The following is a 26,906-nucleotide window of genomic DNA, read 5'->3' on the forward strand; positions in this document are numbered from 1 at the left end:
CATGCAATTAAATTCTTCCAATTTTAAAAAAATGCATCTACGCGTCGCGTTGAGTCTGAATTGATCCCTAAGGCGACGCCGATAGTTTGGATGTAGCGATATCGATTTTTCTCAGCAATGGCTAAAGCTAAGACTAATTAAAGTTGATTGTCAGTATTCATCATGTCTTTGTCTTTGAATTACCCGTAGCATAACACGATTGGTCAACTTTTATAACACAGAATAATCAATCAAAAAGACCTCTGTAATAAAAAGGTTTCCTATTTTACCAACAGAGGAGAGTAATTTAAGCTTCCAAAATTTTGTACATAGATTGATTCAAGCATACACTTTAATTTGCCCATAGCTTATATAAAATGTATTTATGGTTTTTAAATTACGCGATAAAAAACATTTTGTCGCTTACGCCCTGTAAGTTTTTTCCTGTTCCATTGTTTCTTTTCTATGAGAGGCCAGCCCGGCCTCTCATAGAAGCAATTTCTCTACAAGCAATCTAAAACATATCCAACACGGTTTTTTACTTTAACGCGGCGTCACCTTAATTTTATTACGGTTGATCAGAGAGCGATGACATCTTCTATTCCAAGGCCAAGTTCGTAAAGCAGATGTAAAATATTTTAAATTATTATCAGCAACTTCGCTAAACCGAAATTCGTTTATCGCGCGGGAACCGTACATTTGTCCCGGATAAATACTATTTTTTGACCTTTTCCGGGACTCGTCCAAGAAAATCGCTATATACAGGGTGTAACAAAAATAAGTTATAATACTTTAGGGTGTGTACGTGTTCCTTGTAGAGAGTTCACTGTGAAAGTAGCAGCGCTGAAAGACCAAAAATTTTTTCACTTTTGTATGGGGAAACTCGTGACGCTCGGGCCGTTGCCCATACAAAAGTGAAAATTTTTTTTCGTCTTTCAGCACTGCTACTTTCACAGTGAAATCTCTACAAGGAACACGTACACACCCTAAAGTATTATCACTTATTTTTGTTACACCCTGTATATGTCGCAGCCGACTGGTTTAAATAGCCGTTCAATCAAACAGCCAGCCCTTTGACTGAACAACGCCATTCAATCACACGGCTATACGTCGTTTAGCCGACTTGTTGACTACACCGTTCAACACTACAGCTAGACAACGCTTAGCCAACTGGTTTGTTTTTGTTTTGGCGGCGGGCTGCGCCTCCCGAGCCCCCCTTTTATTTGGCGGCGGTCACCAGCTGCTGCCGCAGCACGCTCGCTGCGCTCGCTCGGCTCCCTCTGTGTTGTGGTCTAAGTTCTAACCTAACCTAACCAACTTTTGGACTTTCTGGATTGTGTTTGTTTTTGTTTTGACTCCCCCTTTCGGGGGAGGCTGCGTCCATCCATTTCATAATCCCGTAATTTCTCCTCGAATATTTGTTGAAATTTTAATTCACTCGTATGTGCCTCCACAATTTTTGTCTCTTTAATAACACTAATTGTAACTTTTATTAACTACTTTCTTTCCGAAAAACAACCACAAACACCTGCTAGTTGACGCCATATTGTAAATAAAACGCACCTAGCGCCGCAGCGGTGCGCGCTGAACTACTTCAATTAGACGGCGGCTTTTGAATCAGCTGTAGTGTTGAACGTTTTGAGCGACTAAAATATTCAATATAAAAGCTAGACGTGTGATTGAATGGCGTTGTTCAGTCAAAGGGCTAGCTTTGATTGAACGGCTATTTAAACCAGTCGACTGCGACATATATACCAAACCATACTAATATAATATATTCTGTGACCAAACAGAGAAATCGGTTCTTGGGAGCTAAGAGCTAACAGACATACACTTACGCATTTATAATAACTAGAGATCACCCAATGGTCGAAATTCGACCTTTTTAATTATCTTTTTCTTTTGGCTCCCCGTTTAAAGTATTGACTGGTTTTTCGCTCGCGTATTAATAATATAATATAATTATATAGGTAATTAGTATGGATACTGGAATGGTTGTCCGCAACTTCGCCTCGCCGAAAAACGCGCGGGAACCGCTACATAGGTATATACGAGTACATTGTTGGGATAAAAACTGTCTTTACACCTTTCCCGGGACGCATAGGATATTTTAATTTAATCAAATTTTTTATTTGATTAAACGAGTAAACGAGCAAACGGGTCACCTGATGGAAAGCAACTTCCGTCGCCCATGGACACTCGCAGCATCAGAAGAGCTGCAGGTGCGTCGCCGGCCTTTTAAGAGGGAATTAGGTAATAGAGGAGGATAGGGATGGGAATAGGGTAGGGGATTGGGCCTCCGGTAAACTCACTCACTCGGCGAAACACAGCGCAAGCGCTGTTTCACGCCGATTTTCTGTGAGAACGTGGTATTTCTCCGGTCGAGCCGACCCATTCGTGCCGAAGCATGGCTCTCCCACGTCTCAAATAATAATATTGATTGAGTTTACCTGTTTTAATATGAGGCGTTATAGACGGACAGACACAATTTCGCAAAAATAGAAGTTTTGCCTTAGTAATAAGATTGTGGGTCCATCGCATAAAGTATAATAGGTATACCTAGCGGAATAGAGAAACAAAGGCCTGAGCAAGAGAGATGGCACTATAAGTAACACTGCGTGGTAAAAAGAGACGTGTGATACATGACAGCAGCACTCTTTTTTTGACGTCCAGTCGGCACGTCCCGCACGTTGACAATTTAAGAGGATACACCAGGGGCTAGAGAAATGAAAAAAAAGTACGTGTAATATCTATAGCTGTCTCCCTTACCTCAAGCCTATACCGCAGAACGCGATAGAGACAACTGCAGAAAATCCAGAAAATCAACGATTCGTTGTCCCCTGATTCCTTCTCCAAAACTTAACCGATTTAAGTACTTTTTTCATTAAAGATTAAAAAAAGGCTTGAGCTGTGTTCCTATGTTTTGCTTTTTTTGTATAATCTAGCCAAATCTGTTTTCTGGACGTTTGAACACAGCGGAAAATCTGGCCATATTTTTAGGTTTTTGAACGTTCATATCTTATTTAATAATTAAATTATGAAAAAAAAGAAAACATAGGGACATTGTATTAGTGGCCGTAGATATTCAGGAAAAAAATTATAACTCTACTAGCATTATCCAGGGAGGAAACAGGGGACAACGTTTGTATGGAAAAAATGGCGGTGTGGAATCCTCTTAATCTCATAGAATTCATGTTCAGTCATGCTTGTGTAAGTGTATACGTACACATATTTTTACACACAGATGTAAACCAATTTCGGTTTCGTTTGACAGCTCGAGATTGTTGCTCTATTCCGCTAGGTATATTAACTTTATGGTCCATCGTCTATAACAAGGAAGTGCTCAAATTCTCAACTATCAGAAAAAATCTATGAGATCACATATATTTTCGGCGATCAAGGCTATTTTGCCGACAATATAATAATATATACATACAACATAATAATATTATGCATTTTTAAATTGTAACTATTATTATCTTCAAATTATACATGTAATTTTTCCAAAATCATTAAATAATAATACATTTTCAAATTGTAACTAGTTTTATGCACGTATGTAGGTATACTTAAATAATATGCTAACAAAAACGACTAACATGTTAAAACTTTTAAATGTATGCGCATTGTTATGTCTTGACGTGTAGAAAAACTAGCGCTGAGATATCAAAATACATTCCTTAATTAACCAATTTTCCACGGCAAGATGTGCGGTTTTCATGGGATAGATAAGAGGTGCACGGCAAGATGAACGCTTTAATTTTTTATGGCACCATCACGGTACACATACTCTTTGCCAAGCAGAAGGGATGAGAATTGAGATAGGCTCTACAAATTATGATCTTTAGATAACTAAACAAAGTGATACTATTTTTTGGGCTTGTATGAGTCCCCTGTATAAAGTTCAATTTGAAAGTAGCAGCGCTGAAAGAGTGACTTTTTCTTAAACTTTTGTATGAGTAAATTCATGATGCCGGGAAAAAATTTGCTCTTTCAACGCCGCTACTTTCTCAGTGAACTCTTTTTATATAAGATACACATACACACTCTAAAAGATACTTTAAGTCAATGCTACGCAATTTTGTCTCTGTCTTTCGAGCGACTTTTCCAATGTATCCGACAAGGATAGAAGATATTTTTGCAATCGATACGCTATAAAATGCGTATCGATTGCAAAAATATCTTTATTAGAAGGTAAGCTTTAGCTTAGAAATCGGAACAAAGAGACACACAAAATTATATTTGTGTTATTATAGGTCTACCAGAATCTGATGGCAAAAAGTGAAAAAATAAACTCTAGCAATACCGGGGTAATAGGAATAAAACATTTTGATCCTTTTTTTTCCCCTATAGCGGCTTATTAAGTGTGTGAAACAAGCAAATATAAAAATTTATCCACTGATCAAGGATATTTTTTGAAAATCTGCCGTCATAATTTGCCATCAGATTCTGGTAGACCTAGTTATATATTTTTTAATTAATTTATTTAACATTTATTGTACACAAGACATTTATTCTAAAACAATTGACATGGAAAGACGACACAAAGGAACTGCTTATTTCAATAGAAATTTCTTACAGCAGCCCTACGAAGAGAAAATGCGATATAAGACAATGGACAGAGCGTGCACAGTAAAAAAAGTACTTTAGATTTACATACTAAAAATAATATCTAATAATAATACTATATTATAACAAAAATAAATTGTAATAGCAATGGGGATTGTCCATTTTTTTTTTAATTTTGCTCATTACAAAAACATTTCGAGGAATAAGGTCAGTGATCGTTTTTCTGTATATAAACGAAAAAAATACCCATTAGTTACATATATTTTTGAACAAATATGTTTAACCTTTGTTTGACCTTCAATGGCGTTAAATTAGCAATAAATTCGACCAACATTACGTTTTGAACTTTTGGTAAGCTTCTCGTATCAGCTTTCACATAATGAGAACTTGCATTTGACGAACCAGCCATTATAAATAAGATTGAAAGGAAATTTAAAACATATGCAGAGGTCAATTGACCGCCGATGATGACGCCAGAGCGAAACTTTAAAAATTTATTGAGAAAAAACTAGCCAATGTATTTCAAAATTATTTAATTTATATTCTTAAAATACCCTATTTTAACGAAAAAAAATATAAAAAGTATATGTGATTTTTTTTGGACAATGCCCATTACTGGCAAATGTCGGAAAATTTTAACGTTGAGTGTCATTGACATTTTTATATCTTTTAGGACTGTACCCAAATTGATATTAAAAAACAAGAAATGTAAATAAGGAAATAGATATAATTGTCATACCAGTTTAACTTGTGACGAAGTAGTTCTTTTAATAACTTCCGTTTCTATGTGCTTGCCGAAGAATTTGATAAGAAAATTACAATGTTAAAAAAATGCTTAATTTTAAATAGAAATAGTTTAATTCTAAATAGAAGTAGAAATATTTGAAATAGAAATAGAATTTCAATAATTTTAAAATTTACATAGGGTGAGGTGTGATTGACAATAAAATAATTTTCACTATGTTAAAAAAAAAGAAAAAATAACATAGTAGAAAATATTGATATCGTGGAAAATTTACATTTTCCATTAGCTCTAGCTATAACTACGTACTGCTAATTTTTTTATTGTTTATTTCGAACAATGAAATCATGTCAAGGTGTGCATAAAATAGATCATTTATTTACATTGAGTTATTGAACGAGGAAAGTACTAAAACGCCCAGAGAAAATCGTTTTAAAAAACAAGCCGCACGATACCTTAATTAATTACAACAAAACTCTGCAATTTTTTATGAAATGGCACAATTTTTTGTTATAGCCAAGTTGATAATAATTATTGTTCACTTTAAAAAACCTTATAAGTTTTTTCATTCCCTTTAACTAGTTTTAAGTCTACTATAACTCGTAATATTGGGGCCAATATTAGGTATATTAGGTGGAAACCGGTTTTCCACGAACTTTAGAGATAAGTGAAAACGATTGTAATTTGTATGTAATAGCTTGTATGTGGTTAAAACGCACGGTTCAAAGTTCAAACGCTGTTTGTACCGGAACTTGGGTATTCTTTAGAACTTTGTGAATTGCTGTGCTGTCTCTAAGTGTAACCTAACGTGTGTCCAGGGGCCGCAGCCGCTTACCCCATGGCTGGGGGTATGGGACGCCACCAGGGAGCTGTCACACTGTCTGCAGTGGGAGCCCACCGCCGTCGCCATCGTTGGTAAGTACTAAGTACTTCCCCATAGATGAAGATAATACCCTCACTAATATTATAAAATACTAGATGACGCCCGCAACTCCGTTGCGCCAAAACTCGTTAATTGCGCGGGAACCATACATTTTTCCGGGACCAGAAGTATCCTATGTCATTTCCCGGGACTGAAAGTATCTCCATGCCAAATTTCAGCAAAATCGGTTCAGCGGTTTGGGCGCGAAGAGGTAACAGACAGACACACTTTCGCATTTATTAATATAATTCCCACACCGGTTTCGGTGACGGTCACTGAAACCAGGCCAGCTACGCAGGAGTAATTTTATAGTGCCCAAGTGTGTGCGTAGTACACAAGAGCACTCTCTATTCCTTTACTCTCATAAACCAGTGGGACGGAAGACCGACACGACCGGTGAGAGATCAGGCGCAGGACGGACATTTTACATGTCCATCCGACGCATGGATCATCTTACTTGTCAGACAATCAGGTGATCAGCCTGCATTGTCTTAACCAAACTTGGAAATAACAATATGTTTCCAACGCGGGAATCGAACCTGTCGTAGGTTCGATTCCGAGTCAAGAGCCGCGCTCTATACACTAGACCACGGAGGCGTTTATAATATTAGTATGGAAGTATGGATAGTATGTATGTGAGAGTGTGTTACCTCTTAAGGCTTAAACGGCCGAACGCATTTAGATGAAATTTAGTATGATGATACTTGAAAGATTTATGTTAGGACTAATTGACTATTGCAAATAACAAAAACTTTAAAAAGGCACAGTATTACAAAATAAATTAGAACAAAGGAGTTTGAAGTTCAGCTTACTTAAATGTTATACTTACCATGTTTATTTCAATCACTGAATGCTTTTCTGGGAAATATTGCAAAACGTTGCGTTACTAAATACGACGATGCAGTACAGTCGACAAAATGAAAGTTTGAGATGTTAAAATTAATCGTGCGATCCACGATGAATTTTTCTAAGATGGACTTATCTAAAAAAATGATCTCTACGTCAGCTGGGACGTCAAGAAAATGTGTGTAGCGGTTTGGAACTATTACAAAATCATCCCAATCAAAACAATTCCTATTTTCCTAACGTCAATTATTTTCAAGCGAATTCAATTGCTAAACCATAAACATCTATTTTCCTCGACCGTGCACGTGTACAATTCGTAAATTCCTACACTCGATTATGCCTTGCATAATTATTATTATCCTTATTGAAAATAGACCATTTTCCTGTTATGTACCTTATAATAATTATCTTGATAATATTGTGACATAATACCGGAATAACCAACTACATAGTTTTAACCACAGATCAGTTAACCAATAATAAACAGTTTAATAAAATATATTACATCAACTGTTTTAATATCAAGTAAATTAATCATACGTATTTTTTAGCTTTTAGTGGCAGAAACTATTTTTCAATTGTAATAAAAATGCTAAAACTGCCTTTAACATGGTAAAGTCTAAACAAAAAACATACTTTTAATATTTAATTGTTGCTCACACTGAATATTTTGTTGGCAGAAATTCGGAAAAGTTATTTAAGTATTTAAATGTTATTCATAAATGTATGTCATTAAGCGTACGGAGCTTTACCTATTCACGCAAAAACCGCTAAACCGATTTTGATGCAATTTGAGATTTGGTATGTAGATTGCAATTCCAAGGACATAGTTATTTGATTATACCTCGGATATTTTGATCACGTCGATAATATCACGTCACCTCACTCGTAGCTAATAATAGTAAAATCCTTTGTATTCTATTAATAGATAACATCAAAAGATTTTCCTTATATTTAGGAGTCGGTTTTAGGAGAAGAGGCTGTTAAGTAACGCCTTTTATGAGAGAGTATGATAATAGAGGATTGTATTTTTAGACTATATTATATTCATAGTATGAAATGATGATACTTATTTTTTTTTGTATGTAAGATAACTGATAAGTAAAGAAATTAATTTTAATAAAAACTAAATAAATAGGCGTTAAGCTAAATTTTAAATTATACCAACACACATCACAATTGGCACACTTTGGCATCTATGCCAACAATTTTTTTTAAACGGACTTTGGCCCACCACACTTTCCCACCACTGTATCTCCTGTGTCGCCAGGATCGACAGCGGTATCCGACCACGAAAACCCTCAAAACCCTCAAAATGATATGATCTCATGGAGCCCGAGGGACATGCTAAAACTGAAGAAGAAAATAGGAGGAGTAGGAAGAATTCCAATTTCCCTCTACATACAAAGCGGGAGACAGCACAAAGTTGCAATGACCGAAAGTCAGAGAAGTTAAGAGGGAGCACCACGGAAATAAGGCTAATAGTTGTGACTCCTAAGCTGAAGCTAAGTTAATATTGGAGTTTATTGTGTTTGACTGTCGCCAATAATAATTGTGACAAAAACGCTTGAAGGCACGGAAGTTCCTAGCGCTGTCCACGAGATCAGTGTAGTATGCGACCCCAGACTTACAATATCGGTTGATCTATGCCAACAATGTAATAGAATGAAAAAGAATGTGATATTATCTCCCTGTTGTATTTTCTAGGTGCGGAAGACTGCCTCTTCCTTAACGTGTTCACACCGGACCTCAAACCGGCTTCACTGCTGCCCGTGGTGGTCTACATCCACAGCGGCGCCTTCATGTTCGGAGCTGGCTCGCTGTATGGACCAGCACATCTCATGGACAAGGATCTAGTGGTTGTTACCATCAACTACAGACTGGGACCGCTTGGTAAGGAATAAGGACTCTGAAGATTTTTTTTTTAATGAAATAAGGGGGCAAACGAGCAAACGGGTCACCTGATGGAAAGCAACTTCCGTCGCCCATGGACACTCGCAGCATCAGAAGAGCTGCAAGTGCGTTGCCGGCCTTTTAAGAGGGAATAGGGTAATAGGGGAGGGTAGGGAAGGGAAGGGAATAGTTGAGGGTAGGGAAGGGAATAGGGTAGGGGTTAGGGGATTGGGCCTCCGGTAAACTCACTCACTCGGCGAAACACAGCGCAAGCGTTGTTTCACGCCGGTTTTCTGTGAGAACGCGGTATTTATCCGGTCGAGCCGGCCCATTCGCGCCGAAGCATGGCTCTCCCATTTAGACCCCTGATAAAAATGGTTTGTCTGTCTTTTGGTTTCAAGCTGACACGAACGAGAGTGATCTTACATTTAAAGCAATAGTTCATCATCATCAGCCCGATCAGTGCAGAAGCTTTAGGTTTATCTATTTCATGTTCTTGGCAATAGTTTGCTAAGAACTTTGGGTATATCTATTTCATGAAAGGTTGTAAGCGACTTTAGTGATCTTACAGGTTTAGTAAAATTACTGAAAGTCGCTTACAACCTTTCGTGGGGTTTATTTTAATTCCTAACTTAACATTTTGTAAACACTTGATAACTTAGTAATCACAAAAATACACAATCATTCTTATGATACTGTAATGACACAAGTAAAGTTGCGGAAATAAGTTAGACTTTAATAATCTAATCTGTCGCAACTCGCAATCATAAGAATATTATGGTATTATTATGAATGCAAATTACGAAATAATAAGACCAGCAAGAAAGGCTTAAAATGTAGTTCAGAAACTTTTGGTTAAGCAAAGTTATTTTTCATTCTCCTTGTTCATCTTACACCCGTATAAGCTATCAATATGTTTTCTTGAAACAAATTGATAGCTTATAGTAAGACTATAATATGTAGACGATGGATGGCATTGATGAGTAATGATGTTTCCAGGATTCCTCAGCACGGGTGACGACGTGATCTCCGGCAATGCTGGCCTCAAAGACCAGGCGTTTGCCCTCAAATGGGTGCAGGAGAACATTCGGGAATTCGGTGGAGACCCCAACAGCGTGACTCTCACAGGTTGCTCCGCTGGCTCCGCCAGTGTGCACTATCAGTACTTGTCGCCAATGTCTAAAGGTATGTATCTCTTCTATATAAGTAGGCCGTATAGGTCCTAGGGGCAGCGTCGTCCTAGGGAGTGGCAGGTTTCACAAAGTGGCCCACACTCATAAAAATATAAACCCGGCTATGTCTCTTCCTCTCCTTATTTCTCTCTCACTGTCTGTGAGTTTCTCTCTGGTGGAATTCGGGATTTGGCGGATATTCTCTAACTGCTGTGCTGATTCACTTAATATTTATAGGTATTTGTCACCGTCATCTACTGAATTTTTCATTATTTCTCGCTCAGATCAATACAGTTTGTGGTATAGATTAAGCCCATGTAAGTAGGAAGTGAGAATACGACCACTTCTTACTTACATGGGCTTAATCTATACCACAAACGTATTTATTAAGTACTCATAGAACAGTTTTATAAAGCTTGTTTACAATTTAAACGATGATGCTAATTATTTGTTACAAAGTATTTATTATTTAACAGCGTATTCTAGAGTTTTACAATTTATAAAATATAACCTCAACTTTATAACTATTTCAACCAGTTTTCAATACCGCCCACTACAAACTTTATGAAATAATAGAGGTAGTTCTTTTATGATCTGATAAAGTTGTACTGCAATATTATTTTTTGAACTTGTGTTTATTACGTAGAATACACTAGGCCAATATTAATAAACTACACATTTAAAAGCACGTATAAAATTGAATACGGGAAGGCAGTTATATAGAGTACTTTTAATTGCAACGAATACACGCTTTTCACTAGAATCTGCCTCATTAATCGAGGTCACGGGCAACCCTCATTTTTAATAACCACTTGATCTTCAACTCAGGTACATTCCACCGTGGCATCGCCTTCAGCGGTTCAGCGTTTGCCCCCTGGGCGTACGCCCCAAAGCCGGCCAAGAACGCGAAGGCCCTGGCCAGGCTCGTCGGCTGCCCGCACCAGGACACCAGGGAGTTGGCCGAGTGTCTCCGCCTGAGACCTGGAGAAGTCATCATCAACGCCATGGTCCAGATGTTTGTGAGTTTTTCATTTTTACTGAGAAAGACACTGATGCAATTTTAACTGCTGCACATAGAACCATTAATTGATTTAACTTAATTAAATTAGAGATAACGAATCATTAAATATGTCTAAGTGCGGCAGTTGGAAAGTTTAAGAGAAATATGTAAATTGATTTTTTTGTTAGGACCGTCACTGATGCAACTAAGTCTTAAAGAAGTTTTTTTGGTTAAAAAAGGCACAGATGTAACTTCTCCTAATGTCTTAAAAGAAGTTTAAATTATGTAAAAATTCTGAAATTATGGAACTCAGTACCGCAAAACTTTTGGAAAAAATTATAATTTTATATCTAAGAGACACACCACGGACGGCTCATCGCAGATCTACAGATTTTAGGCTTCAGTCTCGAAATTAGCGACGCAGCGGGGCGACGCGTGACAACTGATAATGTATATGTTACCGTTAAAATGTGGAATACGTTAATATGCACATTAACTAGGTAATCTGCAGAATTCCTGATACCATCCGTTAAAGTTTGAAAAAATAAAAAAAGCTTATATAATGCACTTTACCTAGTTAGTTTGCATAGTAACAAATAGTACATATCGTTAAATTGTAAATGCCATGTGACCTATTGTTAAATTCATAAACCGGAGGGAGCGCAGTACCGCTGGAGTACCGTACGAGATAATAAGAGTAATATCCTTCTCCCTTTCTACGAGGCTGGTCTCCTGCAGTTTCGAAGCAGAAGTGGAAGACTTCTGCCAGCATCTTCCATTGAAACCCGTTGCCTTTGACCCTGTAAGGACTTAAGGAGGCTGTACACACTAGGAGCCAACGAGACGAGGACGAGAGAGCCCTGTAGACACTCGCGCTCGGCCCGTCTCGGGGTGTCTCGACGAGAGTGTACAGCCGCCATAACGTAACCGTTTCTGCAGGACTGGCACGCGCACATGTTCACTCCCTTCTTGCCGACGCTGGAGGTGTCCACCGCCAAGGATCCCTTCATCACGGAGTACCCGTACTTCGCGGCGCAGGCCGGCGCCATGCACCGTCTCCCGCTCGTCGCGACCATGACGGCTGCCGAGGGATTGTATCCTGCTGCTTGTGAGTAACCTAATGGGGATGGTCTTTTAAAAAATCGACCAGCCGATACTATTTTATCGAACGCTTATGTCAATTTTATACATTTTGATTGGCGATTCTATAAAGAATGCACCCAGTACCTTTTTTTTTGGTGCGCAGGGGAAGAGCGCCCCGGGTTGGGGGTGTGCCTCAGTTAAGCTGAAGCACGCCGGGGGTATGTGGGGACTCCCAGCGAGAAGCGCCGGGCTTACCCACTAAATCCATCTGCGGTTTGCCTTCAGCCGTATACGGAGGGATGTCCTGGATCTGTCTAACACAGGACTCCCTCCACGACCGGCCGGTCTACCTCAAGGGACCGGACTTCCACCAAAGTTAGGGAACGCTTCGGCAAACTGAAGCGTTCCCCTCGGCGCCGGGACTACCTAAGCCGGGCTGGTTCAAGCACCCAGTACCTACCAATTACCTAAGAAGAAACTAATAAGTAAAGTAGGTTAAAAGTAAATATACTTTTAACCTACTTTGCATATTATATTCTTATTAAAAGTATTAAAACTATGATACAGAAAGAATTTTCCCGGCGGGCGCGGCGTGTGACTTAACTTTCCTTTTCTTCCATTGTTTTACTTGCTTCTTATTACTTTTATTACGTGCCTACTGCATTTTATTCTATTGTTTTCCAGTTTTTTCTATTAGTCATTTTAATCTCATTATCAATACGGTTATACGTTAATAATTAGTCACTGTTTAACTATTGGTTACAGCTACGGAATGTGAATCTTAATAAACACAACCATAAAAAAATAAAATAAAATATAATCCCACCAAAAATATTTCTTGTAAAATGTTGCTGTGACGACCACATAAGGTTTACCTTGCGAAAAAGATAATAAGTAATATGAGATCTCATGTAGAGAAAAGCTTCTGAATCTACACGGCCTAACACTACTGACCCTAACTTATACACTATACCAGTAATTTATAAAATAAGACATCGATTATTTCACCCCGTAAACACCCCAGATTCCGACTTGCCTACCCTAGATGAGTTTATTAAATCCGTAAATTTATTACCTACAAAAAAGTCCGCCGGCATGGACAACATTTCTAACAATGCTTCTCGAAAGGCTGGGCCAGCGATTTTAGAAGTTTTCTAATAAATGTATTGCAGAAGGCACGTTCCCAAAAATTTTGCGAATCGGCACAATTAAATTAATCCCAAAAGTCGGTGATTATCATTCTAAGAGTTACCAAGAAGTTTTCCGATGAATCTATAATAGTACATGTGTCTTTAAAAGAGTTCATTTTTTTCTTAAGTTAACTGTGCGAGCATCTTTCATTATACATAATATAGCTTCTAGACTAAAAAGGTGAATGATCGCTGGATACACCTCCCATTTTGACTATACCTATCAATCTCTAATAGCACCTTCCTTCTAGACTACCAGAAGAACCCAAGCTACCTCCAGGAGATAGAGGACAAGTGGGAGGTGCTGTGCAGCAACCTCTTCGAGTACAACGACACGGCTACACTTTGTCAGCGCCCTGGCCTGGCCAAGAGGATAAAGGAGGAGTACCTGGGAGGGAAACCCGTCAGCCAGGAGACTTACCCGCAGCTGGTTGAGGTGAGTTTTGAAGAACCTTTGAAAGAGAGACATGTATGATGTTATAAGTGATGTTATGTTACACACCGTAAACACTACGCACATATTTACAGTAGGTAGTTTAGTTCCAGATGGGCCATAGCCCGTAACTTTAATTACGTTAAATTTAATTTTTTTTTAATATTTCTTAAATTCAAGTTAATTTAAAATATGTGAAATGTATAAAAACTTGTTAAATAAATACATATTCTTAATAGCAACATGCACTAGTTATTACTTGATAATAAATAGTTTCTTTATATTTTGTGTCATTTACTTGTACCAAAATACATTAATTCTGTAAGTTTACAATATGAAATAATAAACTTTTCTATGAATTTATAAAATTGATAAAATTGCATTGCATCGATCGGTGTCAAACTCAAACTGAAAATGTTCTAATTTCAAAAAAGTTTTACACTAACGTCAAATATTTTTTAAAATTTTAATCCCCGACAAAAAAGAGGAGCGTTATAAGTTTGATTATTTTGTGTTATTTTTGACAATGATTGAGTGTTGTCGGTTTTGTAAAAATCTAATTTCATTGTTGATCCCTTAACTCGATTAGACCAGGATTATAATATTGAATCCCTGATCCAGAGTTGATCGATTATAATCTCTGAAATTCAGCAGCTAAAATGAACCAGCTTTTAACATAATGAATAATTTGATTTAGCAGAAATATTGTGGATTCAGGAAGCGATTTTAATCTAAATTGAGAAACTGATTTCCATGAACTGAAATCTAAAGACCCTTCCTTCTACACGTTGGCCTATGATACCTCGATTGTCGCAATTTCATTAAAATCGGTTCAGCTGTTTCGGCGTGAAGAGGTAACAGACAGACCTACGGACATACTTTCGCATTTATAATATAATATTAGTATTTATAGTATGATATTTGTTTTTAACTTTACCTTATTTTCATATTTAGGTGACTTCCAAGCAGTAAACTCGCATCAACAAACTGTATCGACAAATCCAAAATCAATACATGATTTTCAATAATACTCGTATAAGTACAACGTATTTTTAACTTTTTCACGCAATATACGCGTAAAGTTTGTCGAAACTCCAGTTTTCAGCTTTCAGAAAGAACTTTGCTTTTACGTGTATCAAATGATACGAAAATAGCTATAGGCTATACGTATACAAATAACAATGTGTTTGAAAGTGACTTTGTTTGTACCTACTTGATATGGAGCGGGAGCTAAGACCAGCTTCACGAAAAAAGAGAATCGCGCGCGATAACGCAAAAAATTCGCTAGAAAATCGATTGCGTGAATGTGCGAACCGTCCTCACAATTCACACGTTCACTGGTTTTTACAATGTCGCATCGTGTTAGTTAAATAAGGTCTGCTTGTGTACTTGATCTTCGTTAGGAAGAATGTATGACTCGCAGAATTGAGGTAGTTTCTAGCGTACCCGCGACTCTTACCAACTTACTCTTAGCAACCGCCTTAAGCGGGCAGTGGACCACCATGGGGTTTTACTGGGGAGTCCCACTTACCACGGCCTGTTTCCCCAAATACGATGCGTAAATTTCCAATTTCCCATGTAAAAAAAGAGAGGATGTAAATAGCTAATGTGTAATAATTTCCAGGCGCTAGGCGACAGGCACTTCGGCATGAGCATCGCGCGTATGGTGACGTCACACGCGCGTACTTCCCCCACCTACATGTACAAGTACAACCACCGCGGCGAGCACAGCCTCTCGCATCATATCGCCAAGAATAAGAACTACTACGGTAAGTGCCTCAAAGGACGAGAGTAATGACGTAAGGTTTCGGAGTTTTTGCTAAATGCCTCGAAGTACTATCAGAAAAATTGATTCTTAGGCAGATGGCGGACCTAAGTAATTTGGTCGCGTTAACTCAAACCCGTCCGACCGGTCACAGCTAACATTGAATTGACATAAGCTAACAAAATGATGTAGGTCCGTCAACTGCCTAGGAATCAATTTCCTCAATGGTAAATACAAAGAACGAATGACGGTATTGCATTCCAGAATTGTTTAGAACGCGTACCTAGCTCTACAAAATTATAATGCATCCATAAACGTTTAAGAAGAAGGATCTATTTAGTTATTTACATACTCGCTAATGTGTCGATACAATATAATATGCGAATCGCTACGCGTCTAACTCACACTTCCTGAACAGGGTCTTAGTAGTCCCGTAACTTCGGGATTTTGGCGCTTATTCTCCAGGCTATAAGGTTGATAATTTCCAGGTGTGAGCCACGCTGACGACATAATGGAGATCTTTCAGTTCCTGTGGACGTCCAGCTCAGACGCTGACGTCAAGATGCGGGACGCGCTGCTCGATATGATATACACCTTCGCTTCCACAGGGTAACACACTTACCCCTACCATTATACTCCGCGTGATCTTCTGTCGTACTCAGAGACGAATATTAATCAGTTTAATGTAATTAAATGATTTTGACATAAACCACATACAAACTCTTCATTAAATTGAAGTTTAATCATCATTAAATGTCTCTGTGTGCGGCTGTAACTATTGTAGACATTACATCCACCTCCTACAATATCCAATCTAAAAGAATTATTATTAATGTTAAGTGTGTATGTATTATTATACAAAGGATAAACTTTAGCGTGGCATAATGTAACGTTCCGGCATAGTTTGTTTGCTCAAATTAAGTTGCGGGCAATACGAATATTCCTCGAAGCTCGCGGATTACATGTACGTCTGTACGTTCTGTATAATCCGCGGTCACATGGTGATCTGGATTTGTCTGAACTGTTTCAGACAAATCCGGATCACCATGTGTGGAGATTATTTCAACATGCAAAAGTGATACACCTGCTGACGTTGTTTAGGGACTATCCATAAAGTACGTCACACGATTTTCACAGTTTTTAGAGCCCTCCTTGGTCATTTGTGAGACCCCGCGCTCCCTAATGTGACGTCACAAATTTGCAATTACTGTATAATTGTTTATGTAAAAATAAAATGTTTATGTAAACACAATGCTGGGAACTCAAAAAAATGCTGGGAACTCAAATAAATCCGTCTTCATACCCATACAAATTGCCCAGGCAAATGATCCGGGCATCCGTATGGGTATGAAGACGGCATTTTTTTTTGAGTTCCCAGCATTGTTCTCATAGAAAAAGTTGTTCATTTTTACGGTCTCATTTGATTGTTTCAAGGATAACGGTGTTTACACAAACACACTGCACATAATATTATAACCACCTCAATATTTAATTTAATAAAATTAAAATTTAATGTCACAAAACTTAGGACCCTCCTTATTACACCAAGTCACACTTCGCCGACCCCTTCCCTCCCCCTTTAAGTGTATGTTATGTGACCAACTTTATAGATGATCCCTAATTGGTTAAGTTGTTGTGAAACCTCAGAAATCGGACATCAGTGTTGTCTCCCTCATACAATGCTTCTCCTTTCAGTGTGCCGAAATTCCCGAACGCTCTCGAGTGGGCGCCAGTCAAGCCGGACTCCCCCGAAGTGAGCTACCTGGAGATCTTCGAACATGACCAGTACGAGGTGAAGTCAGAGGCCGACATTGGCAGACAGCAGTTCTGGGACAGCTTGGGGCTGAAGGAGTATAACAACTACCACAGTCTGATCAGAGAGGAGCTGTAGATAATAAATGTTTTGTTTTTATAGCTACTGGTTTTTTTCCCGGATTTGGTTAAATAATGGCTAAGACAGTCTTCGATTTTAAAGACCAATTTTTTGTGTTTTACCTATTTCAATTTTTATGAAATTAATGAAGATTTTAATGAAATTCGTTAGGCCTGAGAAAAGTTTTTTATCTAAGTACATTTTATATTGATACTAATTTATACAAAACAACGTTTGCCGGGTCAGCTTGTAATAATATTATTTATTACGTGAGTGATTCTGACATTATTTCTATTTGTTTATAATATAACTGCTACTAGGAATGCTATTCCTATCAGATTCCTAGAAACCATCAAAATAAAAATAATTTGATACAATCTGCAAAATTACTTTAGTATTTGGACGGTAAATAATAAATATCCATCAAATAATTTATAGAATTTGTGGAGGTGCTAATGGTTTCCAATTTTTTGTATCTTTCGACCCCCGCCAAACTTTCAACCCGCCCAATTTAAGAAGTTATCAAACAACGCTGAACAAGTAATATACATCAATTTCACATTTTCATCACTCCTGCTACGGTAAATTATGATTGATAGAGCGTAGGGCTTCGCCCCAGCTCCATTTTTCATTGAGGATTAACTGAATCTAAGAATACTCTTATCAGTTGGGCTGAAGATTGGGACTTAAGACGATCCCTTGATCACTTTGTCGACTTCTACAAGCTTAGAGTTATTTAATCCAATGGATTCGAGACACTTTGTTTTGGTGAGTAATTATATTATTGAGGTACTCAGCATGGGGTCAGACTGACGTGGTGTGAAGCGTCCATAGATTACTATTACCCACCAAAAACATTTCATGTAAAATGTTACCGCGATGAGCACAAAAGATTTGCACTGTGATAAAGACATCAGGCGGATGTGCCAAAATCTTTTCGTTTTCGCTTCGTTATAGAATCGCCGATCAAAATGTATTGAATTGACATTAGACGAGTCGAACGTCAACGTCATATTAACGAAAGCTTATGTCAATTCCATACATTTTCATCGGCGATTCTATAACGAAGCGAAAACGAAAAGATTTTGGCTCACCCCCCAGATCTAATGTAGAGCTAAGCTTCTGAATCTACGCGGCCTAACTCTATCAACCCTAACTCCAACAAATTCTACATATCAGAAAGTATGTATGGCTTCGCTGTTTTACTACAGAGTGTCGTGGAGGTCAGGCGAATAATTAGTTTTGATCTGAAGTAATTAGCGAAACAGCCAAGCCATAGATTGTAGAATTTGTTGGAGTGAGCTTCGATAGAGTTAAGCCGCGTAGATTCAGAAGCTTTGGCTCTATATTAGATTTGATGTCTTTCCACAGGGCAAACGTTTTGTGGTCGTCGAGGTAACATTTTACATGAAATGTTTTTGGTGGGATTTTAGTGCTTTTTGTAAGTTGCTACTTGGTAGGCAGTCGTTTTAATGTTTTTTTATTATTTTTTATTAAGAAGTTTTTAGTTAATGTGTCCATGCTCACGTTCATGTATCCGGTGCACCAGAGGGTGGCAAATATTTAAATTAATAACATTCATTTCCTGCTAGTTTAAGAATTTTCCTATGGGTATTTTATCTGAAATAAACGTATTTGTTTATTTTTTTTTATTGTCCATTCCGTGTAAACATTCATGTCCTAATTCATAAAATTGGTGAAAGTCTCATATTTAAATTTCCATTACAGTAGTTTACTCAAACCATCTTCGTACTTATTAAAAATAGGTTAAATAGAAAACACAATTTCCCTTCTACAATTATAACTACCTAATATTAAGGGGGTGACTAAAATGAATAATAAAATCGACACTTTAGTGTCGATTTTATTATTCATTTTTATACTTGAAAATAAGCCCCGAATTGTTTCATTTTCTATACTACATTATATTTCCGAGAATTCGATCTGAGCAAAAACACGATATCTTAAAATTTTCTCGATAGAAAAAAATCACAAAGATGCATCTAATTTTCACGAATTTTTCATATATTGCCATTACCGTGCATTGAACTAAGTTAATATTTAAACACATTGTATAAAATTCTATCATTGAGAGATCGACCTAGCGGATTTTTAAAATGTTGTATATTTATCGAGTTATTGAGAAAAATGTAATTTGGCGATGAATCCGCGTCGTTCTTTTTCACCTGGCATATGAAAGACGGGCGTGAGTGTGAAGAGAGAAGGACGATGTTTGATTTTTGGGGTTAGTCGCCCTCTTAAGTGGTCGCTGTTAACCATTTGTGTCTTGATCCACGTTTTTTTTTAGGTTTTGAATGCAGTAATGTTCTCTAAATTATATAAAGAACTTAACTGCATTCATATTGCATACGTATTTTTACGTATGAAATATGAATGCAGTATAAAATACGTATTTTTTTGTGGGATGATACACAATTGATGTTAAACATTGCCCAAGTATGGGTAAGGTTTGGTACTCCTAATATATATTCGTCGGTAAGGTTTTAAAAACAACTTCAGTTTCGAGTTCGATTGTGTGATTCCAAATAACGTCCGAAAAAGCTGTCGTGGACTTTTACCCAAGATATTAAAATATATTTAAAACGGTCTTACTACAAAAGATTTATACTGTTGAATAGTTGATTAGAAAAAAAATCAGTACAAAATGGTCTCAAAACAACTGTTCAATAAATATTATGTTTAAATCTTTTGTGGTAAGACCGTTAATCACTAGCAAACATTAATCAACAATTTTATACGTGGGAGAGCCATGCTTCGGCACGAATGGGCCGGCTCGACCGGAGAAATACCACGTTCTCACAGAAAACCGGCGTGAAACAGCGCTTGCACTGTGTTTCGCCGAGTGGGTGAGTTTACCGGAGGCCCAATCCCCTACCCTATTCCCTTCCCTTCCCTTCTCTGCCCTCCTCTATTCCCTTCTCTTCCTTTCCTTACCCTCCCCTATTACCCTGATCCCTCTTAAAAGGCCGGCAACGCACTTGCAGCTCTTCTGATGCTGCGAGTGTCCATGGGCGACGGAAGTTGCTTTCCATCAGGTGACCCGTTTGCTCGTTTGCCCCCTTATTTCATAAAAAAATAATAATTAAACAATCAAAAAAATTAGAAAGTGTTCTCTATTTCCCAAAAGTTTGTTTACAATTTCGATAACAGGTGGGCATGAGTTAATCGAAGATATTTCATTAATCACCAAATCAGTGTTATCAACGTTACCTGGACACCTGTTGATAAGAGTAGTCATATAAGTACGGTCATCAGTGTGACAGTGTAGCAAGATGTTGCGATTGGTGCTGTTGTCAGCTCTGTTGGTGTGTGCGAGGGCCCAGAGCACTGCTGTCTCAAGATGTGAGTTTCCTGTTATATTATTAAAAATAAATTATGAAATATTATTCAAAAATATGAAAAGGGTTCTGCCACCAAAAAGTTTGAGAGCCGCTGCTCTATAGTCTAGTATTTTCAGCAGGCTGTACGAGAGTTATCGTTCTATACCATGGGCGTACCGAGGGGGGGGCAGGGGGGGCAGCTGCCCCCTCCTGGATCATGTTGACGTCCCTACTAAGCATATTATCTCGTACTTTTATCTTTAAAAATTAAGAAAACGAATTTTTTCCATTTGTTTGCAATACAATATTTTTACGACTTAAAATTATTAATTGTTTATTCTTTATAAACACCTAGCTTATGATTCTGATTTGCCCCCCCTGGCCCAGAACCTGGGTAATTTGTAGTGTCGATTTAGTAGTTATTATAATAAAACATTCAAGCTTAAGCCCATTATCGATTTATTATTATACCACCGAGTAACAAAGGGTACAATCCCCATTCTGTATCAGCGCAATTCCCCAAGCGTTCGCCAATCGCCACTGCAATAATTACTTTACTGACTGCGATAAGATAAACCAAATATATTATCTGCTAGTTATTGAGTTTATAGCCTACGAATTATTAACACTATGGAAGAGAAACTGAGTCAAAAAATTGATTTCACGAATGTACTATCAGCCCCCGTAGACAAGTGGCAAAACGCTAACGCTAACGCTAGCGATAGCGCTACAAAATGTATGCGATTTGACATAAGTCATCGTTTCGCTAGCGAATACTAATGTCAAATCCATACATTTTGTAGCGCTAGCGTTAGCGTTAGCGTTAGCGTTTTGCCACTTGTCTACGGGGGCAGAAAAATTGATTCATATTATGTAGTAATATGTAGTGCTGAGCACGATTTGTTTTGGTCTTGCAGGTCTTGCTTTTTTTTCAAGACTGCAAGATCATGAGCAAAATTGGTATTGGTCTTGCAAGACCAAGACCGAGACCAAGAAGTTGCTCACCACTATTCATGGACTATATTGCGGGAACTCTTTAATTTGGTCAAGTTAAGTCGAAACCAACTGTCAGATCATGATATTGATCAATAGTAATGTATAAGCCTTTGCATCAATTTCTTTGATGGAACACGAATAAGTAGGTTAGGTTAGGTTAGGTTAGTCTTTATTTCCAAGAAATTGGTTACAACCAACTTTTGTACGAACGCGTACATAAAGTTGGTTGTTATATCAATCAATTTTCGTTGCTCCGCAAACGATGCATAGTTTATTTTTAGAAAGGACATTACACACCAGCATGGAGACAATTCGTTCAATGATTAAACATTATTATATAGGGGTCCGAAAAAATTGACACTTCCGAAAACGATTTCGCCAACAAAAAAGTTTGAGAACCGCTGCTCTAGTCTAGTGTTTTCAGCGCGGCGTGCTTGTATGGACTCCCAAACGTTCTCAAACTTTTTTGGTGGCGAAACCGTTCTATTCTGCATTATATTTAAATTGTTATAGCAGCTACAAAGTACAAGCACGATTGGCTATTTAGTTCAAATTGACTGCAAAAAAATTGAAAAATAAGCCTGAAAGTGGATAACACGAGGCACTCCATATTTTTATACTATATATATATATATATATATATATATATATATATATATATATATATATATATATATATATATATATATATATATATATATATATATATATATATATATATATATATATATATATATATATATATATAGTTAGTATATAGGGAGTTTCGGGTGCGATAAATCGATCTAGCTAGGAATCATTTTCAGAAAATGTCTTTTTATTCGTGTTTTATCGATAATCGATAAATTGAAAAATATGACTCTTCCTGACATCTATTGGCGAATAATAATACTATTTTGTCAGCAACTAATTGTTTTAACGACCAGCAGATGACGTTATTAAGTAACACGAAGTCAATGAATGTTTGCTATACCGAGCAAAGCTCGGTCATCCAGGTACTTACATATTATGGAAGCTACAGAAGAAACTAAAATACGTTTTTAATACAACTCTTCATTAAATTAAAGTTAAGGAATTATTGCTGTTTCGTGAAAACAGATGAAATTAAGTATTTAAGTACTTAAATTTTTAATTAGATTTTTATTTATTCTTAGATTGTGAAATCTGATCAATATTTTAGATAATTTCATTAAGACAAAGCAATACGCGGAAATTCTTAGTTACCGTATTTTATGATTGAAGCTAAGAATTCTTAGAAATAATAATATTAATTTACGCTAGTTCCTGGTATTAAATACGTGTATCACACAGGGGTAGCTCGCGCTATTTCAGAATGCACGTGCGAACTTTTAAGAATTGAGATATTAAATTGTTGGAAATAATGAAAATGTTAATCCGTTAAGTAAGAAATTCTAAGATGAGAAAATAAAGTCTGGTTATTGGATTGGAAAAATTCATCAAAATTCGTAGTTAATCAACCTATTTTAACACACGAATAAAGAGTAAAATAATAATGTCTGGTTTCAGTAAATGTGTAATGAAGATTATGGAGGTACACACAATGAACGATTTGTATGGGCCGAAAAATACTTACTCGTAAACCCCAATTTGTTCAAATTTTTGGCAACTGAAATTCTGTAGTCTGCGGGGCTTTTCATAGTAGTTGGGGAGGGGAAGAGGGGATTTCGGGACTAGCTCGAGCGTGTCAGATTAAGCTTGTATAGGCTTCCGACATGTGTCTAGTCATCATGGTATAGAAATCAGAGTTCTCACGTGGTGGCTTAAATTTTTTTTTAATATTGAAATGTCGTCGGATTTGTCAGATTAAGATAGAGGATGTTAAGTATACCCCGAAGAAGCTTCCATATAAAGCACTGACGATTCAAAGGTTAGGTAAGCCTGTAGGGACATTTTAAAATATAAAAATATAAAGCTTAATATTTTCCTAACTAAGCTTCGTAGATATTTAATTTCACCCTAAACTAAATGATTGTCCTTGTCTAAAATATAATAATAACTGACCGAATTAAGCAATTTTCTGAATATATTTTCTTTTTCAAAACTTTAAAATGGCCGCAGTTTCTGAACCCACCGCTAAAATAAAAAAACGCTCTTAATTTTTTTTAATCAGTTTTACCTAATGTAAAAAACCTACTAGGTCTCCATGACGCCCAAGTGACTACAAATTTAGCACCTTCCCCTCCCCTACTATAGATTTAAAACGATTTAAATCTACGGGGCTCTTACCCTTCTTAATCATATTCACACATCTACCCTTCTCGCTCTCAGTACTCTTCTCGTGTATGTTCCAGGCGTGAACAACGCAGGGGATCTGCCCATCAACACGCAAGTGTCGGGCTGCGTCACGCCGCCTTGCCAGCTGCCGCAGCTGACCATGGCTGAGATCGACATCATCTTCCGAGCTCGTAAGTAGATCTGTGTCCAAGGCAGTTCCTGCTATTGTTGACCTCATTTTCGGAATATCATAATAGCCCGACCAAACTGCCTACGAATTAATTTACTTACCTGAAAGTACATGAAAATGGCACAATATTATTGAGGTAAGTGACGAAGGAGGCTAAAGTAAGTGATGAAGAAGGAAGTGACTAGAAATCACTATTACAATTAGTAATTTCTAGTCACTCCCGTCCTCTTTTGTGATAGATCTGCAAAACTTTTGCTTGATGGAACATCTGGGATCTCTAAAGATTTCCTTAATTCTGCAAAACCGAAAAATTACCACAATCTTGTGCTCTTCCAGCCCGCACCATCCGCTCAATGGGAACCTTCGCTCGCGCCTCGCTCCTGCTGGGCAGCTTCGAGGCTCCAGCCATATCCTACCCCCTGGGCGCAGCGGAGATCACCTGCGACTACATCACCAACACCTACTGCCCCCTGATGGAAGGCGAGGTGGTGCAGTACCGGCTAAACATGTTTATCGAGGCCTTCTTCCCTATTGTAAGTCACTCTTTAGTAAATCTCAAATGAACTGTCAAATTCCTGGTTAAAGTCAATAATGGACGTCTTATTTAACGATAACAACGCCTCTGGATTCGACGATCTTGGCTCTCTAACTCGGGCGCATCATAATATGATTGCCTGAGAAGATGAATGATTCCCTTCTTGCGATTCTCCGTAATAAGAATTAGACGTACTAGACGAACTTCTTCTTTCTCTTTCTTTCCTCTTTTTTCTTATCTGGAAAGGCTTTTTGTTTAACATATTATACAGGGTGTAACCGAACTATGTGATAAAACTTTAGGGTGTGTATGAGTCTCCTGTATAGTTTACTGTGAAAGCAGCAGCACTGAAAGAACTTAACTTTAAACTTTTATATGGGAAAATCCGTAGCGCTGGGGCGCTTTCCCGTACAAATCACAAAAATTTTTTTCTCTTTCAACGCTGCTTTTTTAACAGTGAACTTTTTATATGGAAGACATACACAGTAGTACAAAGTAGTAACTTAGTTTTGTTACACTATTTAAGAGCTCTCCTGACTCTAAAAATCAAACATCGTCCTTCTCTCTTCACACTCACGCCCGTCTTACATATGCCAGGTGAAAAAGGACGACGCGGAATCATCGCCAAGTTAGTTTTACTTGAATAAAAGACGAACTATAATGATTATGTAAAAAGTGTTTTGAGCAAATTTAGGTTTTATCAATACCTTTTTAGATATTAAAAAATATTAAAGAAAAGACAGCAAACTTCGAAGATCCAAGCAAAAATGTGTCTAAAACAAGGTTTTTTGTAAAAAATAAACTGTCGACCACTTTTTTCAGTAATCGTGTTTTCGTCTTGAGCATTTAATCTTCATGAACTGAAGTTACTTGTGTAAAAAAATCAGTTTTCTAGACCTTACAGATTTTGAGATCTAGGTTAAAGTATGTTGACTACATACTAGTTATTGTCAGGTGCGCTCTTAACAATCCAACCTTCCAGGGCACCAACGCCAACGTGGAGTTCTTCGCGGCGGACGAGAACTCCCAGCCGGTGTTCTGTCTGCGCATGGCCATCGGCATCATCAGGGGGGTGGACGCTCTGGCCGGTGCCGTCAACGGTACATCCGATAGGATATGAAGCTGACGGCATTTTGGAACACTTTTTAATTTTTTTAAATATACAGGGTATCATCGTTTTGTTTTTTTTATTGCCACATTTAGTTGCTGGGCCTTTTGCCAAGTATTTAGGCTTAATGGGTACAGTAGGAATATTTTGTGACGCAAAAACTCCTTCAGCGGCGTTTTGCGATTTTTAGGGATGTTTAAAAAATTACCTGAAATAGAAAGACCGTAAGACCGGCCATAGACGGACCGCATCTTGCAGTCGAAACCGGCTGTAGGATGCAGTTGCCGCACGGCGGTCTGCAGTTTTCATACTAAGTTCATATAATATCTGCAATACACGGAAGCTCGAGCAGTTCTTGAGCGGTCGGTGCAAATTCAACGCGAGCTAGAGCAGAAATGAAGCCTACAACGGCCCAGCGAACTGCTGGGGCGAAAGGAAGGCTGGGGGGAAAGATACATCTTCCTTCTCTTTTAACCGGAAAAATGTACCTATGTCAGTTCATATTGCTTCGTTTGCTCCGGTACATCAAATGCCCTTCCCTTTTTTTATTATTGGTATATATTATGTTTAAGAATTTGTACCAGACCGGAAATACTCGTAACTAACCTATAACAGCTTAATAAAACTACCCCCATATTTATATGGGGTACGCACCCTCATATTTCGCCACAGCGGAATAAATCACACGTATTAGTATATCCTTTTGTCGGTGGATCGCCCCGGATATCTCTAATATGGAATGACATATTTGCCTTCATACTCGCGCACAATGCGCCGACGTTCTGCTGGGGTGCCGCTCACACCAATGTGTAACGTTGTACGACTGAAGGCCTGAAGGCCTGGCTTGGGACTGGGCCACAATACTGCGTTGCGGCGTCGCATCGTTAAAATATACGACGCCACAGAACTTAGAGTTGAAATTTACGGTCTGGCAGTGCCTTAGTCCACACGGTACGTTGTGTCAGCGTTGCGTCGACGCAGAGCTGCCGTTGCGTTGTTTTAGATACAAATAACCAAGGTGTTTACACGGCGCG

The 26,906-nt window shown here is 37.8% G+C and overlaps 2 protein-coding genes across 2 annotated transcripts in view; both read left to right on the forward strand.

The window, feature by feature from the left end:
- LOC121727821 (venom carboxylesterase-6-like) overlaps nucleotides 1-17,508 on the forward strand; it is an 18,213-nt gene extending 705 nt beyond the window's left edge. The window contains exons 2-10 of the mRNA XM_042115840.1: nucleotides 6,109-6,205; nucleotides 8,766-8,951; nucleotides 9,951-10,136; nucleotides 10,952-11,142; nucleotides 12,063-12,231; nucleotides 13,648-13,832; nucleotides 15,454-15,598; nucleotides 16,083-16,203; nucleotides 17,290-17,508. Of these exons, the coding sequence (XP_041971774.1) occupies nucleotides 6,109-6,205; nucleotides 8,766-8,951; nucleotides 9,951-10,136; nucleotides 10,952-11,142; nucleotides 12,063-12,231; nucleotides 13,648-13,832; nucleotides 15,454-15,598; nucleotides 16,083-16,203; nucleotides 17,290-17,485 (1,476 nt within the window). The 3' untranslated portion in view covers nucleotides 17,486-17,508. The remainder of the gene's footprint in view (nucleotides 1-6,108; nucleotides 6,206-8,765; nucleotides 8,952-9,950; nucleotides 10,137-10,951; nucleotides 11,143-12,062; nucleotides 12,232-13,647; nucleotides 13,833-15,453; nucleotides 15,599-16,082; nucleotides 16,204-17,289) is intronic.
- Nucleotides 17,509-20,738: 3,230 nt separating this feature from the next.
- Nucleotides 20,739-25,884, forward strand: LOC121728236. The gene is made up of 4 exons (XM_042116376.1): nucleotides 20,739-20,830; nucleotides 24,117-24,230; nucleotides 24,566-24,762; nucleotides 25,747-25,884. Exons 1-4 carry the CDS (start codon nucleotides 20,761-20,763, stop codon nucleotides 25,882-25,884), a joined length of 519 nt encoding a protein of 172 aa, XP_041972310.1. The 5' UTR covers nucleotides 20,739-20,760.
- Nucleotides 25,885-26,906: the final 1,022 nt, after the last annotated feature.

This window comes from Aricia agestis, chromosome 6, assembly GCF_905147365.1.
Source record: "Aricia agestis chromosome 6, ilAriAges1.1, whole genome shotgun sequence".
NCBI lineage: Eukaryota > Metazoa > Arthropoda > Insecta > Lepidoptera > Lycaenidae > Aricia > Aricia agestis.

What these genes read in the sequence shown, in the direction of transcription:
- LOC121728236 (XM_042116376.1), top strand. Translation starts at nt 20,761, where the DNA reads ATGTTGCGATTGGTGCTGTTGTCAGCTCTGTTGGTGTGTGCGAGGGCC. An exon ending in GAGCACTGCTGTCTCAAGAT is followed by an intron (nt 20,831 to 24,116) that starts GTGAGTTTCCTG and finishes TGTATGTTCCAG; the next exon opens with GCGTGAACAACGCAGGGGAT. An exon ending in TCGAGGCCTTCTTCCCTATT is followed by an intron (nt 24,763 to 25,746) that starts GTAAGTCACTCT and finishes CCAACCTTCCAG; the next exon opens with GGCACCAACGCCAACGTGGA.